This window comes from Rhinolophus hipposideros, assembly GCF_964194185.1.
Source record: "Rhinolophus hipposideros genome assembly, chromosome: X".
NCBI classification, from domain to species: Eukaryota; Metazoa; Chordata; class Mammalia; order Chiroptera; family Rhinolophidae; genus Rhinolophus; species Rhinolophus hipposideros.
In genome coordinates this window covers 20,510,036-20,529,030 of record NC_138046.1, presented here as the reverse complement: position 1 = coordinate 20,529,030, position 18,995 = coordinate 20,510,036, and the positions used below count along the sequence as shown (strand labels likewise).

At 39.9% G+C, this 18,995-nt stretch overlaps 1 protein-coding gene across 1 annotated transcript; it reads left to right on the top strand.

Annotated features, from left to right (window-relative positions):
• Positions 1-3,970: 3,970 nt before the first annotated feature.
• Positions 3,971-4,386, top strand: LOC308494728 (large ribosomal subunit protein eL34-like). Its single transcript, XM_081042646.1, has one exon. It carries the CDS (start codon positions 3,989-3,991, stop codon positions 4,340-4,342), a length of 354 nt encoding a protein of 117 aa, XP_080898772.1. The 5' UTR covers positions 3,971-3,988; the 3' UTR covers positions 4,343-4,386.
• The last annotated feature ends 14,609 nt before the right edge of the window (positions 4,387-18,995 follow it).

Sequence of the window (18,995 nt, the reverse complement as noted above, 5' to 3'; positions counted from 1 at the left end):
CATTCATTAGAAAGATGACTGCTATGTTCTTACAAAACTCTGTTGCCTGGACACAGTGATTGGTATAGGCACATGCACCTGATCCAAGCTTGGCCAATAAAAGTCCCTCCTGGGACTTTAAGTAGTTGGCATTACACAATAAGTAGAAATTCCTCTCTGGAAACAACTCTGGGAGGTATGAGTACAGAACTGGCCAGCTGCCACGCATCCAGCTGCATGGAAGAAATTAGCCTGAGAGAATGAAGCTGACACTCAAGAGAGGCAGAGATGGGAGTCAGAAAAAGAAAGGTCAGGGGAAGGGGGAGAAAGAGAATCCTGTCAGTTATTAGAGTCCATTGTTCCAGTTGTCCCTGCCTTTCCCATGGAAAGGCATGAATCAATAAGTCTCCCTTGTTTGCATGAGCAAAATTCCAGTTGGGTTCAAGTCACTGGCAACCACCATAAACCTGGACTAATATAAACATGAAACATGCTAAAACCTCCAGAAATGAATGGAGAGACTTATGGTCTCCAAGCACTTTCATCTCAAGAGAGGGTATTTTCTTTTTGCTTTTTTCTTTTTTCAAACCACTTTATGGAGGTATGACTGACATACAAAAATATGTGCATTAAATATCAATAAATGCCACTTGATGGATTTGGAAATAAGTATACACCCATGAAACTATCAACACAATCTTTGCCATAAACACATGCATCACCTCAAAAAGTTTCCTCACACCCTCTTTTTCCTATTATTATTATTATTATTATTATTATTATTATTATTATTATTTTGTGAAAAAAACACTTAAACATGAGGCCTACCCTCTTAGCAGATTTTTAGTTGTACAATACAGTACTGTTAGCTATAGGCACAAGGTGTACAGCAGATCTCTAGAACTTATTCAACTTGCATAATTGAAATTTTAAGCCCATTGAGTAGCGACTCCCCATTTTTCTCTCCCATAGTAATCCCCATTCTATTCTCTGCTTCTATGAGTTTGACTATTTTAGATTCCTTATACAAGTGGAATCATGTAGTATTTGTCCTTCCGTGTCTGGCTTATTTCACTTAGCATGGTGTTCTCCAGGTCCATGAGACAGGGTATTTTCTATCAGAGGGACTTTTCTTAAGAATGTCCCCTCTTCCTCTTATGGCAATGACCCGTGGAGTAAAAGCAAAAAGAATGGGCTGACTTGGACACGAAAGGGGTTATAGATCATATGGTCAAGCCTTCATTGTACAGATCATGAAATGGAGGTTCAGAGAGGGGAAGAGACAATGGTCCCAAAGTCACACAGTAAGTTAGCAACATTCATAGAATAGGATTCCAATTCTCCTGATTTCTTCTAACTCACTAGTTTTCCACAGACCCCCAATCTGAAATTATACAAATGAAATTGCAATGTATTTTTAAAAAACACCAGTTTATTTTCTTCATGAAATACATATGAACCCCTAACCCCATTCATTCTATCCCTTCAAGTTTATGAATATGTAAAATGTCAAGAATTTCAAATTATGTATCTGCTAGAGAGTTATGGCTATGACACTTAAATTCTTAGTTCTACAAACTATTTTGGTTCATATCCAATTTTAAACTTTGACATAAAGGTCTAATGAGGAATCAGGTCTCTGGTCTTTTTGTTTTTCCTCTTGCAAAACTACTGCTATATTTGTCCTTTAAAAAAATGATGTGACCAGCTTCCATTTTGACAATTGTATCCTCAAGACTTTCACAAATTGATGAAATTGTTAATGCTGTGAAATTATCTTGCAACCATTGTGAAAATATAACACATATTTTGGAAATCATGATGAGATTCATATCATTGTCAGGTCAGTAAATATTTCTTCAGAAGAAAATGTGTGCAAGTACATGTGTGCTTGTTACCAAATCAGTCAATTGATCAATCAGTCATCGAGTGCTTCATTGGTACACTGGTATAGTTGTTTGGGGAACAAAAGAATGCAAGGCCTCTGAGACATTTAAAATATATTATTATAGATATATTTTCCATTTTAAACCTGCAGGAGCTTCCCCATGGCAGTTTACTCTTGTTGCAATAGGAAGCTACATGGTGGAGGGAAAGAGCACAGTCTTTGGAATCAGGCCGTGGTGGAATTGAATGCCCATTAGTAATTGTGCAATCCTGGAGAAGTTACAGCATACCACTGTCCTTCACTCTCCTTATCTGTAAAGTTATAATAAACAATGTATTTTTCTTAAGGGGAACAGGACTTTATTGGGGAACAATGTGTACTTCCAGGACTTTTTTCCAAGTCAAGTTGTTGTCCTTTCAATCTTAGTGTGGAGAGTGCCGTTTAGCTTCAAGATGTTGTCCTTTCAGTCTTAGTTGTGGAAGGAGCAGCTCAGCTCCAGGACCGGTTGCCGTTGCTAGTTACAGGGGATGCAGCCCATCATCCCTTGCGGGAGTCGAACCGGCAACCTTGTGGTTGAGAGGACGCACTCCAACCAACTGAGCCATCTAGAAGCTTAGGGGCAGCTCAGCTCAAGGTGCCGTGTTCAATTTTAGTTGCAGGGGGCGCTGCCCACCATCCCTTGCTGGACTCAAGGAATTGAACTTGCAACCTTGTGGTTGAGAGCCCACTAGCCCATGTGGGAATTGAACTGGCAGCCTTCTGAGTTAGGAGTATGGAGCTCTAACTGACTGAGCCACTGGGCTGGCCCCACAATGTATTTTTTTAATGAAAGTTTATTGGGGTGACAATGGTTAATAAAGTTACATAGGTTTCAGATGTATAATTCTGTAATACATCATCTATATATCACATTTTGTGTTCACCACCCAGAATCAGTTCTCCTTCCATCAGCATATATTTGAAACAATGTTTTTATCAATAATACTATTAAAAAATACTATCGGTATTATTAATTAATAATTTATATGATCATTTAGTAATCGATTTTTAATATTAATAGTGTTAATATAATTAATCAGTATTATTAATGATTAATATTAACATTAACAACTGACATTACCATTGATATTAATATTAATGTGATTGTTGATATTGATATTGATTATAATATCAATGCAATTATTAAAATTATAGCAATAATACTTACCTTTCAGGGTTCCTCTCATAATGAAATGATATGATTTACCTGGCATATAGTAGGTGCTCAATAAATGCTAACTAGTATTATGATGAACAGCTAACATATGTTTATGTCCAGTTATTTAAGAAAGTGTGGAAACTCAGGAAATTTTAGCAGGCATTTTAGGCAGCGGTACAGTTTAGGAATTAAGAACATGGATTCCTGAGTATGACAGAACTTGAGTTCAGCCCCAGCTGTGCCACTTTAACTAGCTATGTGACCTTGAACAGATTACTGAACCTCTCATCACTCAAATGGGGTAACAGAATCAACCATATAGGGTTGTTGGCACGGTTTAATGAGATAATAACAGGAAAGAATTTAGTACAGTGCATTTGCTATCATTTGAGGATGTTCGCATCTGTGCTGTAGAAACACTATGGCCACTTTACAAATTACTGTTCTTTAGATATCATTTTTCTTTCCAATGTTCATAGGTAGGAACAACTGAACCACTCTATTTTCATCTGCTTTTGTCATAAGTATCTGAAAATAGCATCAAAAAACCTGAGATTTAAGGATTATTTTTAAAAAGCACTTAAACATTTTCAAGATGATCCATCAAATTTCAAGAAATCTCTGTTATTTTTCAGAGCAAGAGATACAGTTTTTCAGCAGTAACTCATAGATACCAACGTACTGACTAATCTACCACTATTTGAGGCACTTTCAGAGAAGGTGAACATATATAGGTAAATCTATAAAAGGTAAATGTATAAAAATGTTTACAAGGAAATAAAATTAACCGTCCAGTTATTCTGAGATTGTGTACAACTAATATTTTATCATGAAAATCCAATTGCTAATAAAGTTGTAACGGAAGGAAAAGTTAAGGTCAAGTCCTTTTCCTCTTCCGGGGACGGTGTCTACAGGCATTCAGGATGGTCCAGCGTTTGACATACCGTAGGAGGCTGTCCTACAACACAGCTTCTAACAAAACTAGGCTGTCCCGAACCCTTGGTAATAGAATTGTTTACCTTTATACCAAGAAGGTTGGGAAAGCACCAAAATCTGCATGTGGCGTGTGCCCAGGCCGACTCCGTGGAGTTCGTGCTGTGAGACCTAAAGTTCTGATGAGGTTGTCTAAAACGAAAAAACATGTCAGCAGGGCCTATGGTGGATCCATGTGTGCTAAATGTGTCCGTGACAGGATCAAGCGTGCTTTCCTTATCGAGGAGCAGAAAATCGTTGTGAAAGTTTTGAAGGCACAAGCACAGAGTCAGAAAGCTAAATAAAAAAATGAAGCTTTTTTTGAGCAATAAAAATAATTAAAAGGCTAAAAAAAAAAAAAAAGAAAAGTTAAGGTCAAAAGATGGCGCTGTTTCGGGGCTGGCCCGGTGGCTCAGGCGGTTGGAGCTCCATGCTCCTAACTCCGAGGACAGCAGGTCCGTTCCCACATGGGCCAGTGGGCTCTCAACCACAAGATTGCCGGTTCAACTACCTCAAGGGATGGTGGGCTGCGCCCCCTGCAACTAGCAACTGCAACTGGACCTGGAGCTGAGCTGAGCTGCGCCCTCCACAACTAAGACTGAAAGGACAACAACTTGACTTGGAAAAAGTCCTAGAAGTACACACTGTTCCCCAATAATATCCTGTTCCCCTTCCTCAATAAAAATCTTTTTAAAAAATGGCGTTTTTTTTGTAAACACAGTAAGATTAACTTAAAAATTTTTACTGCATTAAAAAAGTTTAAAGTTAAGTTTCTTAAAATAAATGTATTTTTGAAATTAAAAGAAAATCACACTAGATGCAGTGTCGAGGAGGAAGCAGAAGAGAGCTAACATTTATCACTGTCAGCCACATTACATGATGTCATTTAATCTTCACAACAACCCCATGAGGTGGATGCTTCTATTATCCCCATTTTACAGAGAAGAAAACAGTCCCAAAGATATGAAGTAACTTCTCCAAGAACACACAGTGAACCAGTGATTCAAACATGAATATTTATGCGTTTATATATATGTATATAATACATATATATAAACATATATATGTATATAATACATATATATAAACATATATATGTATATACTTACAAGAAGCGAGCACAGCATTAGGAATAGACAGTGGAAATGAAATGGCTCAGTGCGATGTCAGAGGGATAGTGGATGGGGGAGGGGGTTTCACACAGTGTGAGGGATATAAATGATAAATGTGTAACTATTACTTTGTTTTGTGCACCTGAAACTGATAAAAAACATGAATATTTAATTCCAAATTCCATTTTCATTCCAGATCTAATCCTTGCACTGATATCAATGAACTGAGTGCTCTTGGACATGTCATTTTGTCGTGCAGGGTCTCAGCTCCCACTCCCCGCCCAAGAACGCAGGACATGTGAGGCCAAAAAGGAACACCCACGGAGCCATAGATAGGGGAGTCAAACCAATATATTCTCTCTGGCGGCTGGGCTGGAGACACAGGAAGCAGGATCTACATAATCTGCCTAACAGCAGTCCGCGCTTACCAGCCACCATCTTCTTGCTAGCCCCCATTCCCTCTGCTAGCGTAGTCACAGCCACCATATCAGTGGCCAATGGCCCACTGGCCACAGCTGACGGCCAACCAGCCACAGCTGCTGGCCATCCGATCACAGTTGATGGCCATTCACAACCCGAGCCAGCACCCTTCCACGTGAGGCCGAGAGCCTGGAAACTGTTTTTGGGGGCTTTGTCCCCACACATTTAGTTTGTGTCTTGTATCAGTTTGGTTGCTTTTGGCTTCAAGTACTAGAGTAACTAATACCATTTTAAATAATAAATGCATTTAATTGTCTCACATAATAAAAAGTTTGGAAATAGGTAGTTCCCGAGAAGGGACCACAGCTCAAGACCCCAGTTCTCTGCCTTTCCACTCTGCCACCTCAGTGGATAAGCAACATCCCCCTCTCAGCAGTGTACTTCAGCAGCTCCAAGCATCACACAATCACCTGACCACTCCCAAAAGCAGGAAGTGGTATACCGAAGACACTTTATCTGTATATTCCTCTCTCTTTGATCAGAGAGGGAAACCTTTCCCAGAAGCACCCCAGTGGACTTCCCCTTTGTCTCACTGACCCAAACTAAGCCAGATAGCCACCCGTAAATGTGGCAAGAGAAATGGGATGCCCACGCTTGGCCTGGACTAGTAATGACAGTGGCTAGGAATACCTTCCCCTATATCAAGAGCTCTTGGCTCGAAAGCCTGGCACAATCAGGTTTCAGCTATCAAGGAAGATGTGGAGGGGGGAAGGCCAAGGAGAAGGCACCAAACAGAGTCTGACTTGGGCCTCCATTTCCTTATCAACAAATGAGCAAGTTGCTCTGGGCCAATTCTCAGTGAAATGGAAGAGAAGGCTCCAGCTGTAGGTAAAAGACAAAAACACCTGAGACATATAATTACACCTAATTAACATATGCACTGGCAACTCAGACTCCTGAGCATGGCTCCTTTCCTATCCCTCAAACTACACTGGTCTTTTGTAAGCTCTTTCTCCCATCAAAGCTGACCTTGACATTCCTTTTCACCTAAATTTTACAGATGGTGGTCTCAGAGGTGGGAGTGAATAGATAGGGCCTTGTCCTTCTCCAGCCTCCCCTCCCCTCACCTCACCATTCTGACATCTGGTCTCAATCAATCTGAGTTTAGAAAGTTGTCCCACCCCATGCTTCTCATAGAAAGACATAAGATACAGTGGAAATAGTCCACTGCCGTAGCATAATAGATCCAGAACAAATTTGTTTACTGTTAGGTTTCTAAGTGAATTATATTTGACCCTCAAGTCCCTCCCAATCGGAAAATTTCTAGCACATTTTGTATTGTGATTAAAAAACAGAAAGAAAAAAACAACAGTTGTCGTATTTTCTTTAAAAACAGCTGCCAGGTTTAATCTTGTAACAGTTTAGTGACTTAAAACGCCCCCCAAAAATGGTTTAGGGATATGTTCTGTGGCAAGAATTCTCATTTATTATTTTGCATTTAATATTTTACCATTGGTCCCTTACCCCGGAAATGTAGAAACTTTATGCTTATCAAAATACTTCATAACCTTTCTAAAATTGCAGTACTATGAAAACTGTATTTAAGTTGTAACTTAGATTCTTGATAACACTACCTTTTTTCCCATATGTAGGAGATGTATTTTCCTATCTCTATAGGAAATGGTTTTTTTTCCACAGATTTTTCCAAAAGACATAATGGCAGACCATCTTTATATCACCAATGCAGTGATTCAATCATCATTTCAACCTTTTCCTTTTAAATACTTTCTGAACCAGAAAAAAATTGAGTACCTGACTCTTCTGTGCAAGTAGTAACTCCAGCTATCTTTTCAAGCAAAATGAAGTGGAGAGAAATTATCTTGGGAATCCAATCAGTGCTCACGTTGATAGTCAACCTGGAACACTTCACCTCACCTTGGTCTCAACAGCTTTTGGAGGAGGACAGGCAAAAATGTACCTGAGTTATCAGGGCTGGTTACCCCTTATCTGGCCTTGACTATGCCTTTATTTATTCATTTACACACAATGAATAATTGTGTGCCTCCTATGTGCCAGGCACTGACTATTCTAGACACTGAGGAAAGAGCAATGCACAAGACAAAGATCTTTGCCCTCAAGAAGTTTATACACACCCTACATTGGGGAAAATTAGCATCGTCCAGTAAAAACGCAGGAGGTGAAAGCATGAAAGAATTTTAAAGAGCCTCCATGGTGGTTCAAGTTCTTCAAGGGATTGATGAAATCTTGGACCCACCCAGAGGAGGAATATAATTTATCTAAAGTCACACAACCGACCCATGGAGCTGGAATTGGAACCCATATTTCCTGAATAATAATGGCTAAGTTTTATTAAGTGCACTGTGCTTTACATGAATATGGTTGAACCATAAAAAATGCTATTTGACTTTTTTACCTAAAGAAATGAGAATTTTGAAAGATTAAATCTATTATTGTCACATTAAATTCTCACAAGTCTATAAGGTCAATAATACATCATCACCAATTTACATATGGGGAAATGAGGCTGAGAGAAGTTAAATAATGCACCCACTTCGCACAGCTGGGCTTTAAACTTGGGTCTGTTTGATGTAGGAGACAGCTTTTAGCCTCCATACTATGCTGCCTCCTGAGTTAGTGGCTGTTACTTTCCACCATGTTGTTTCTCACCCCAGGGATGATGTAGTCAATTGTTGATCCATTCATTTAAAAATGGAAATCTGGACTTAACAAATTCAGCAGTTCTAATGAAATCAGTTATATAGATACTCGTTATATAATCTGGATCTAAACTTTCAAAATAATTTTGTTGAAATTTCTTATAGATTTAAAAAGTTATTTTATTTTTATTAAATGTATTGGGGTGACATTTGTTAGTAAAATTACATAGGTTTCAAGTGTACAATTCTATAATACATAATCTATGTATCACATTGCGTGCTCACCACCCAGAGTCAGTTCAGTTCTCCTTCTGATATGGGAGCCCCCTCACTATAGAAATTTTTTAAGTCTCCTTCTCCTTAGTTTCTTAGCTCCTTAGCCCCTGGCTTTGATTACTCTTCTAATCAGTTTCTGAATCTAAAGATTGCTCCTAGCCTGAATCACAAATGTCTCTCAGATAACTACTTAAAAGCTTGTGACTTCCCAACATCCCCCAAGCCATTCCGGATCCCCCAGGCCAGTATACTTGTTGATTGTAATCATTGAAGCCTAATGTTCTTTCCAACCCATGCTGGGTCCAGCTCCTGAACAATTGACGCCACCTAAATGTCTGGTTGAATGATCACAGGCTCTATAGAGCTAACGGATTTATTAATTAAAATCTATTTTTCATCATTCAGGGGCCTTGGGGATACAGATGATACCCCAGCAAGATTGCCAGTCGCAACCAAAGAAGCCAATGCAGTCTTCCAGGCAGATATCGAGACCCCTTCCTCTCATCTAAGATCAGATAGGGCGAGAGTTCCAAGAATCCCCCAATAGGTAGGGACAGCTCTAGGCCCCTGCCCAAGCAGGAAGCAGATACAGAAGAACAGACCTCCTGTCCCTCAACTTCCCATAGAGATTTTATGGGGATCACATCTCTCAAGGTGAAAACAAGGCAGACAGTTAGAGATAGGCATCGGGTGTCTGCATTATCCCCCAAAAGACATCCCCTATCTGTCCAAAACTTCCCCTTTTCATTGTAAACAAATGGGTACAAGATACTTAACTAGATCAAACCAGCCACTCACACCTGTGCAGTCTAAAAAGACGAGGTAATAGCCTCTTGTCAATCACAGGTGTCAATCAAGTGGTCCCACACCTGGAAAGGAACAACCCATTCTACAGAAAAAAAGGATAAAAACTCCAAGTCCTCGCCAGTCAGGCCCTTTTTTTGAGCTTGGGCCCTTGGCCCTTTGGGGCCTTTTGCCTTTTGAACCTCTTCTTTTGCTAGGCCCGCTCCAAACACTTTGGAGTGTACTTTTTTTCCTAATAATGTCACCTTGGGCCCTTCAGCCATTCTCTACTGCTTGGGTCCAGTTCTATTTCTTTGAAGTGTACTGTCTCTTCTAAGAAACTACTATTTCACCACTTTATTTCTGTGTCTCATTCAATTCTTTGCTTGAGACGCCAAGAACATGGACATCGTGCCGAGAAGCACTCACTCTCTGGTAACACTTCCATTACTATATATTTGACCCCTTTTTCCCTCTTCTACCATCCCTCTCCCCTCTTACCCTCTGGTAACCACTAAACTGTTCTCTGTGTCTGTGAGGTTTTGTTTCCTTGTTTGTTTGTCTTGTTCATTTTTTGCTTTCAGTTTCATATCCCACATATGAGTGAAGTCATATGGTTCTTGATTTTTTCTGTCTGACTTATTTTGCTTAGCATTATACTCTCAAGATCCATCCATGTTGTCACAAATGGCAGTATTTCATCTTAAAATGTTATTTTGAAAATAGTGTCATTTTATGTTTGAAATAAAATGATGGGAGCAGTCAAAACTAGTTTAAATATCTGCTCAGTCTAAAAGCAGGATATTCTAATCACATGCCTAGTCTTTCCTAACAACTTGATTTCACTCATGTAGAGGTTATTTCTGATGATATCACTATATTCTCAGGCAACCTGACTAAGGAAACTCAAAAGTCTTTTTTTAAACTCTTTCCTCTTAATCTTTTGACAATATCCACTAAACAATTCATCAACAAAGCCTGAGGGTGCTACCCTCAAGTTCATGTCTTAAATTCATCATCACATCCCCCATTACTACTTCTTAAGCTCAGTCCTCCATTTTTTTGCTTGGTTGCAAGCCTTCAGGATGCGTTTTTCAAAACATAATAAAGTGGAAGAAAACACAACAGCAATTGAATAGTCACCTTCCCTTTTCCAGGAAGCGTGTAGTTTTGCTTTATTTTTGGAGAAAGCATGTTTTAAATTATGTGAGGGTGACTCCAATTCCAGCAGTATGAATAAAAGAGTAGAAGAGGACACTGTTCCAGTTGCACAGGTGCCTTTGAAAGGTTTCTTGACATTGCTCTACTTCTTTGTCCTGTGTGCATATGATGATCAGGCCATCAAAGGAGTGTGGCCCTCCACTTGAAAGCAGACCCCCCATGGAACCCTAAACAATTCTAAGATCAATAAAAATTCCAAAATAAAGTTGCCTAAATGGGAGGCTCTTCAATGGAGAATGAATGCTTGGTGCTCTGTGGAGGTATCATTAATGGTCTATTGTTGGATATTTTACAGCAAGCACATACTACCTTTGTAATTAGAAAAAGTGTAAGAAATAGGGATTTTTTTGTATTAGTTGCAGGTGTACAAAACAATGTACTAGTTAGACATTTACATCCCTCACAAAGTAATAACCCCCCAATCTACTACCTCTCTAACGTCATATGTAGCTGTTACAATTCCATTGAATATTCCCTATGCTGTACTGCACATCCCGTGACCATTTATATATATATATGTAAAATTATAGTTGAGAGTCAATATTCAGCTTCAAGTGTACAGCACAGTGGTCAGGCATCTATAATAGGGATTTTAAGTAAAAAAAAATGCTTTAAAGAGCTAAAAAGCTGCTTAGGACAGTGGGTTGGGCAGCAGGTGGCAGGGTTGTTTCAATTTCTGCTTCTCTCTGCCAGACTGGTATGCACCAGAGTCCACAGGCATGCTGGCCTCATGCTGGCAGAACGCCAGGAAGAATGATGAATATAGAAAAGAAAGGCTGCAATTAACATACAGCATGATGTGACCAGTGGCTGTATCTGGGATTGGGGTTACCACAGATTAAAAAAAAAAAATCTTTGCACTTTTGTGTACATTTTTATTTTTTTCACAATAATCATGTAGTACTTGTGGAATAGTGAAAAGAAAAGCATTTCATCTTTTAAAAGAAAAAATTTAGTCAGACAGAAAAAGTCGAGAACCCTATGATTTCACTGATATGTGGTATATAAAACTGAAAACAACAAAAGAGCAAGACAAACAAATGAAGAAACAAAAACTCATAGACACAGACAATAGTTTAGTGGTTACCAAAGTGTTGGAGGAAGGGTGGGGGGTGGGTGATGAGGGTAAGGGGGATCAAATATATGGTGATGGAAGGAGAACTGACTCTGGGTGGTGAACACTCAATGGGATTTATAGATGATGTAATACAGAATTGTACACCTGAAATCTATGTAATTTTACTAACAATTGTCACTCCAATAAACTTTAATTAAAAAAAAAAGTTTTAGGGCCGGCCCGGTGGCTCAGGCGGTTGGAGCTCTGTGCTCCTAACACCGAAAGCTGCCGGTTCGATTCCCACATGGGCCAGTGGGCTCTCAACCACAAGGTTGCCGGTTCAACTCCCACAAGGGATGGTGGGCTGCGCCCCCTGCAACTAACAATAACAACTGGACCTGGAGCTGAGCTGCGCCATCCACACCTAAGACTGAAAAGACAACACTTGAAGCTGAATGGCACCCTCCACAACTAAGATTGAAAGGACAACAACTTGACTTGGAAAAAGTCCTGGAAGTTCACACTGTTCCCCAATAAAGTCCTGTTCCCCTTCCCCAATAAAATATTAAAAAAAAAAAAAAAGTTTTAAAGGTGTCAAGTCCTGCCTCCCCACGCCGGAGGCTGCCCCAAAGCCAGATTTTAGAAGGCCTCTACTGCATTGCCCTGTTCATGAGAGCCCTGAGGAAATGTCTTCAGCTAACTTTCAGGACAATAAACTAGGCATTCAAACTTACCAATGTCAGTAGGTTGTGGAATCGCCCCTCCTTCAGTTTACTAAGAATTTACCAGGTATTAGCTGAGGAGTTTGGAGTTACTGTTTTGAAACCTTACTGAGTTCACAACTACAGTCTGTGTGCATCTCTATAAATAGATATTTCAAGAAGAAAATCCAGAAAAATGTTTTCATAAGATACTTTTCTCTTACCCATCTTCCCAAGCTTCTTTTCTCTGCTTTGTAACAGCTGCTCTCACCAGAAGCATTTCTAAGCAGAATGGTTTTGTCCTTGTCAACATAAACCAATGAGTAAATATGAAAGGGGCAGTTCCATGTGGCTGAAGCCGGAGGCGGAAGGGTCAGGCAGTGCTCATGCTGCCAGGTGAGTTTGACCATCCCTTGTGCCACTTGGTAGAGAATCTACATGCATATCTTAACTTTGGGTTAAGATTTTGCTGTCAGTGCTCCCCACACACACCTCGCACACATAAACATGCACACATGTGTACACACATGCATGCATACACACACACATCTTGCTCTGGACAGGAAGCTCATGAGGTGCCTCTGGCCCTCTGTATATTACTGTTACCAGGCACCTCTTCTTTTACTCAACACATGATGCCGGATCACCCCAGTGCTGCCTGGCCAACATTCATCATCTTGTTGAACTTCTGCTGCTCCAACACACCTCCATCTCCCAGTTCCTGACTCTGTACCCATTCTGCATGCATTTCAGTCAGAGATCCTTTGGATGCAAGGAACAGAGATCCACTCAAGATGGTTCAACAACAAGTTGTGTGAGGAAGCAGGAGGGTAGGGCACAAGTTATTGTAAGGAGGACAAGATCTCATGGCACTCCCAAGAAAGTCACCACAGTGGGACCTGGAACAGGAATCGAGGCAGGTACAATTTTTGACTCTCCCTCCAGATGTCCATGATCTTTCTGGGTGTCTCTGCTCCTCTCTGCATATCTGCTCCATTCTCCTCTTTCTGTTGACTGGCTTCCTCCAAACTTTGGGTAGCCCCTCACATTTGACCCAGCTCCAAGGCTGTCTTATAGCTTTTCAGTCTTATCTTGGATAGTAGCTCAGACTCTCAACTTCCTAAGACCATATCCCCAAGATTGATCAAGCTTGTCTTCTTAAGCCAGGCCACAGGAGTCCTACATAGGGCCCTAAGCTGCCTAAAAAGATGCCATCATTGGCCAAATGCCCATAAATCTTGCTGCAATCAGACAAGACTGAGAAGGGTGGTGTCTCATGGACTTTTAGGGTCACAGGAGTGGTGTGCAGGGCAGATTACCTGTGGGTGGGCAGGCAAATTATTAGCAGGTCTGGAAACTGTGGCCCAATGAAAACCTAGACCTAAGGGCTCTGCCTACCTACAAGGACTTGCAAATCCTACATGATATTCATGTGCCTCATCCATCCTCAGAGTTTCTCAGAATTGTCAGGTCCTAAGGTCTATCAGGCCTACTGATTCCTTTCCTAGACCTTGCTCACTGGTCCCCACTGCCTCTATTTAAGTCCCTTTGTTGAAACAAAATGTGATATATTCATACAATGGAATATTATTCAGCCATACAATGGAATGAAGTACTGATACACGCTACAACAGGGAGGAACCTTGAAAATATTATGCTAAGGAAAAGAAGCCAGTCACAAAGACCACGTATTAGATGATTCCATTTATATGAAAGTCTAGAATAGAGACATCTATAGAGACAGAAAGATTAGTGGTTGCGGAAGGCTAGGGTGGGGAGTAGGGAGTGATAGCTAAAGGGTGCAAAGGTTTTATTTAAGTCATGAAATCTAAAATTAACTGTGGTGATAGTTGTACATATCTGTGAATATACTAAAATTCACGCCTCTCAAAAACTCAAAGTGGCAGAACTACAAAAAGAATTTGTCTCAGACTAGTGAGAATTTGTTCAAGTGAAGGAAAAATATTAGACCCTTTAAATTCCAATGAACTTGTCCTTGTCATGAGATGAGTCATGAAATACACAGAGATACAAATCCCAGCAAAAGATAGTCAAGCGTGGTAGTGAAATTCCATCTCAGGACACACGATTCTCCCACACTAGTTTTAAGAATGAAAGTAAAGGGTGTATATGTATATGCATGAATGATGGCATTAGACTTTGCCAAAGAGTTGTTAGAGTTTGGGAGAGCAATTGCTTTTGCTTATGGAAAGTGCTACCTTTAGATGTAGGCGGCGGTGCGGGGGGGGGGGGGGGGGGCAGGAGGACAGAACTTACTTTGGAAAGTGGAGAGTGGTCCAACTTGTTTGACTGACCAACTGTAGTGATTTTCCATATAACAGCTGTATTTGTACAACTTCAGGATATTGTTTCAAAGTATTTTGAAAGGTAAACAGACCAGTGCTGTGTTTCTAAAACTATTAGCATAAAAGAAATAAAGGGAAAAGACCAGTGCAGATGGGGTGTCATGTAGGAAAGAACCAACCGTAGGACAAACTTTTTTCAAGTCTGACCTTCAGAAAGGCTAACTTATGTTACTTGGTGTTCAATTTAACAACTCAGTATCTCTGTTAGAAGTTTTCAAATGTATTTAACCATTAAATATTTTTAAAAATATAACCTATTGTTAGCATATAGTCATGGGCTCACAGATAGTTATGCAAATAACAACAGAAAGGAAAACGTGGTTTTCACAATTAGTTGGTGCTAAAACAAATGACCAAAATGTGATTCATATGCTGATTTAGCCTTTATTATTGGATTTTAGAATAGATAAATTAAATCACTTTAATTGGCATTAAAAAGTACAACATATTACAAGGTAAAGCAGTACATGTTTACATTTTGTATAAAATATGATGTATATCACAAAATAGTTAAAAATAAGAACAGTGAGGTGTTCTCTTTAGAAAATCCCCCCATGACACCCACTTAATATATATATTAGGAATGAAATTCTACAATCCCCATGTCAGGTGAGATACTAAGTTTATTCCTTAACTTACTTTTTCTTGCACGATGATCTGAAAATCTTGTTTTTACAAAGGTCTGTGTAGCAAAAGGAAAAATACCAACTGCACATTTGGCAGCATTTGGAAACTTGTAGAATAAACTGCTCTAAACCTCATGAATTATTTAATATTCTACAGCACTTTCCCTCCAATATTTAGAAATGGGGCTGGGATGAGCCATCCTCACTTTGAAGTATGCTGGCTTCTTTCTTGCTTGATGCAGACACAGTTTGAAGACATAAATCTCTGCTTCTGGTGTCAAACTTCTTTCTGTCACAGCTCACAGGAAATGAGTGGATCAAATATATACATTTAATAGACAAGATATAATAAATAATAATATCACAAATATGTGTAACCAGAAGGACTACCACTGCCCATTCCCTCACCTCTCCACCCCAAAGATGTTGGCAAAGAAAAATTAGTAAATCCTCCCTCAGCCTCCCTTTTCGGAGATTGCAGGAGATAGTCTTGCCCTGTAATTTGACCTAGCCTCCAAAATAAAGAAAAAACGTTCCATTTCAAAGTTTCTGCAAGCTCTTGGGGTAGGGGGCTCTGTGATAGGTTTACTTTTTATGCCTATGTAGTACCCACCTCACCCACCCAGGGAACGGTCTGAAAGCAGAAAAAGAAACAAAATACTGGCACTTGCTTTGTGTAACAATATAACTTGGCAGTGCCAGTTGGGCAGGTTTGTGAACCTTTGGAAAACGTTGCTCTTCCTCAGTTTAAATTGGACTGGACCGTCCTTGACAATTAATAGGGACCTATGGAAAACGTGTTGATTCAAAAGGATCAGATCATCTCCTAAGGGTATAGGCTCTGAGTCAGCCTGCCTAGATTCACATTTACCATTTACTGTCATGCGTCACATAATGACATTTCGGTCAACAACGGACCATTTATACAACTGTGGTCCCATAAAATTATAATGGAGTGGAACAATTCCTATTGCCTAGTGACTTAATAGTAGCTGTCGTAAGGTCATAGTGCAATGTATTACACATGTATTTGTGGTGATGTTACTGTAAGCAAACCTACTGTGCTGCCAGTCATCTAAAAGTATAGCACGTACAACTATGTACAGTACATAATACCTGATAATAATAATAAGCAACTATGTTAATGGTTTATGTATTTACTATACTGTTCTTTTAGTTGTTATTTTAGCATATACTCTTTCTACTTATAAAAAAAGTTTGCTGTAAAACAGTCTGCCCTATTATACTGGCAGCAGCCTCATAGGTATCATGTTTACCGTGTCATTTTCTCTTGTGCTTGACTTAATCTTATGCTGTTTTCTAAACTTAGTGTAGTCTAAGAGTACAGTGTTTATAAAGTCTACAGTACTGTACAGTAATGTCTTAGCCTTCACATTCACTCACCATTCACTCACTGACTCACCCAGAAGGGCTTCCGGTACTGCAAGCTCCATTCATGGTAAGTGCCCTATATAGGTATGCTACTTTTTATCTTGTAGATCATATTTTTACTGTACCTTTTCTATGTTTATATACATAAATACTTATCATTGTGTTATAATTGCCTACAGTATTCAGCACAGTGACATGCTGTGCATGCTTGTAGCCTAGGAGCAACAGGCCTCACCGTATGGCCTAGGTGTGTAGCAGGCCGTACCACCTAAGTCTGTGTAAGTGCACTCTATGATGTTCGCACAATGACGAAATCACCTAACGGTGAATTTCTCAGAACATTATCCTAGTTGTTAAATGACACATGATTGTACTATTTGTATGACTTTGAGCAACCTTGAGGTTACTAACTGTAACCTCTCTGAGCCTCAAATACAGCATCTGTAAAATGTTGATAAAAAATGGTACCTCTATGATGGAGGTGTTGTGAGGGTTAAATTGCCATATCTCATCAAATCTAAGACATCATCAGTTGTGGGATATACCATTATTTCATGTATCACCAAAAAAACCCCAAAAAACAAAAAACAACAACAAAAAAACATTACCCCTTAAACTCTATACGCTATAAGTTTTGAGACATCCTGGTTTCAGAAACGTTAAAATGTGAAATGTGCACATTTCCTAATTAAGTAAATACAGTAGTTAATACCGATATGGTGCGTAGAGCAGTGCCTGGCATCTAGTAAATGCTCAATTTGCCATCATGGGGTAGGATTTCCCTAAAGGAAGGTAGTAACTCCAACCTTGAAAATGAAGGCCTTGTTTAGAAAGGAAGCCCACAGTTTCAATAGGAAAGAGCAAGCTAGGAACTGGGACACGTCCATAAAGGACCCTTGTGTAGGGGTTAATTCTTTCACGCTTTTCCGTTGTGCAAAACAAAGGCAAAAGCCACTTTCAGTGTACAGTCTTGCATCCTCTCACCCTTATTGTAATTCTCTGTAGTTACCCTTGCCTTCAGTCCTCTAGTTACGTCCAATAGTCCTACAGAACGCTGCACGATGGAGTTTGTAAGGATAACAAGGGGAGGAGAGCCTATTCCACAGTCAGTTTGGAGCTGAGGCCCAGGCAGAGGACAGCAGCACACCAGGAAGGGCCATTGTCCAGGAGCTCCATACAGTGACAAGTCCGGTAACGAGCAGTGGCCTATGCAGAAGAATTGCTGAGAGTGGCCAGGAGGAATCCGAACCCAGAGAAGTGGCTGCCTGGTGAACATCTAACTGAGGAGTAAATGTGGGGGCAAAAAACCTCCTTCCTCGGGATTTTAGAAAAAAAAGTGGCCCTTGGAGTGTCAGAAGTGGCTCACATAGATGACGAGATTATCAGACAACATACACAATCCATACCAGCAGTCATTGAATCAGATCAATAGCTTTACTCTATTTCCTCACTTTTAAAAAGCACATTTTTCACATTTCATCATTTCTCATTATAATGATGGTGGTGGTGATGATGGTGATGACTAAACTTATATACAACTTATATGTCAGGTGTTATTCTAAGTGCTTTATCTGCATTAACTCATTTATAACCCAGTGAATCGGGTGCAATTATTATCCCCTCTTTGACAGTTGAGGAAACTGAAGCACAAGAAGGTTAAGTAAATTCTCCAAGATCACACACACACACACACACACACACACACACACACACACAAACCTATTAAGTGGCGGAGGTGTACAGTCATGACCCTAACCATGACACTGTCATACAATTTATCAAAATGATGGGATTTATATTTTCTCTCAAAAGCTATTTCTGAACCAATGGTGCCTCATAAGATACCTAACGGTATCTTAGAATTGAGGAAGTCCAAGTGGTGGTTAAATTGTACCTACAGTCCAATTCCAGTCCCACCTTCATGCATTGGGGACCTTGAGGGGCAATATAGGGCAGTGGCAAAACACACAGGTAGTGACCTCTCACTACCTGCACTTAAGTCCCAGGTATGCCACTTACAAACTGAGTGAGCTTGGGAGAGTTTTAGAATCCCTTTGACCCTCCGTTTCCTATAAAATGAGGATTTTTCATTACATTTCCTAACTCACACAGTTGCTGTGACGAGAAAAAGAGATAATGCGTGTAAAGTTCCTTAAACACAGCAAGTGCTCGATGAATGGAGGCTATTTTCATCTTTCATTTGACTTCCTGGTATACTCAGGTGAGCAGCCTTCTCCTTCAACGTTCAGTGAAGGGGGTGGTTCTTAAGCAGTGGAGATGAATATCTTTAGTGCCAGCCTCGGTAGCTCAGGCTTTCTAGACTATT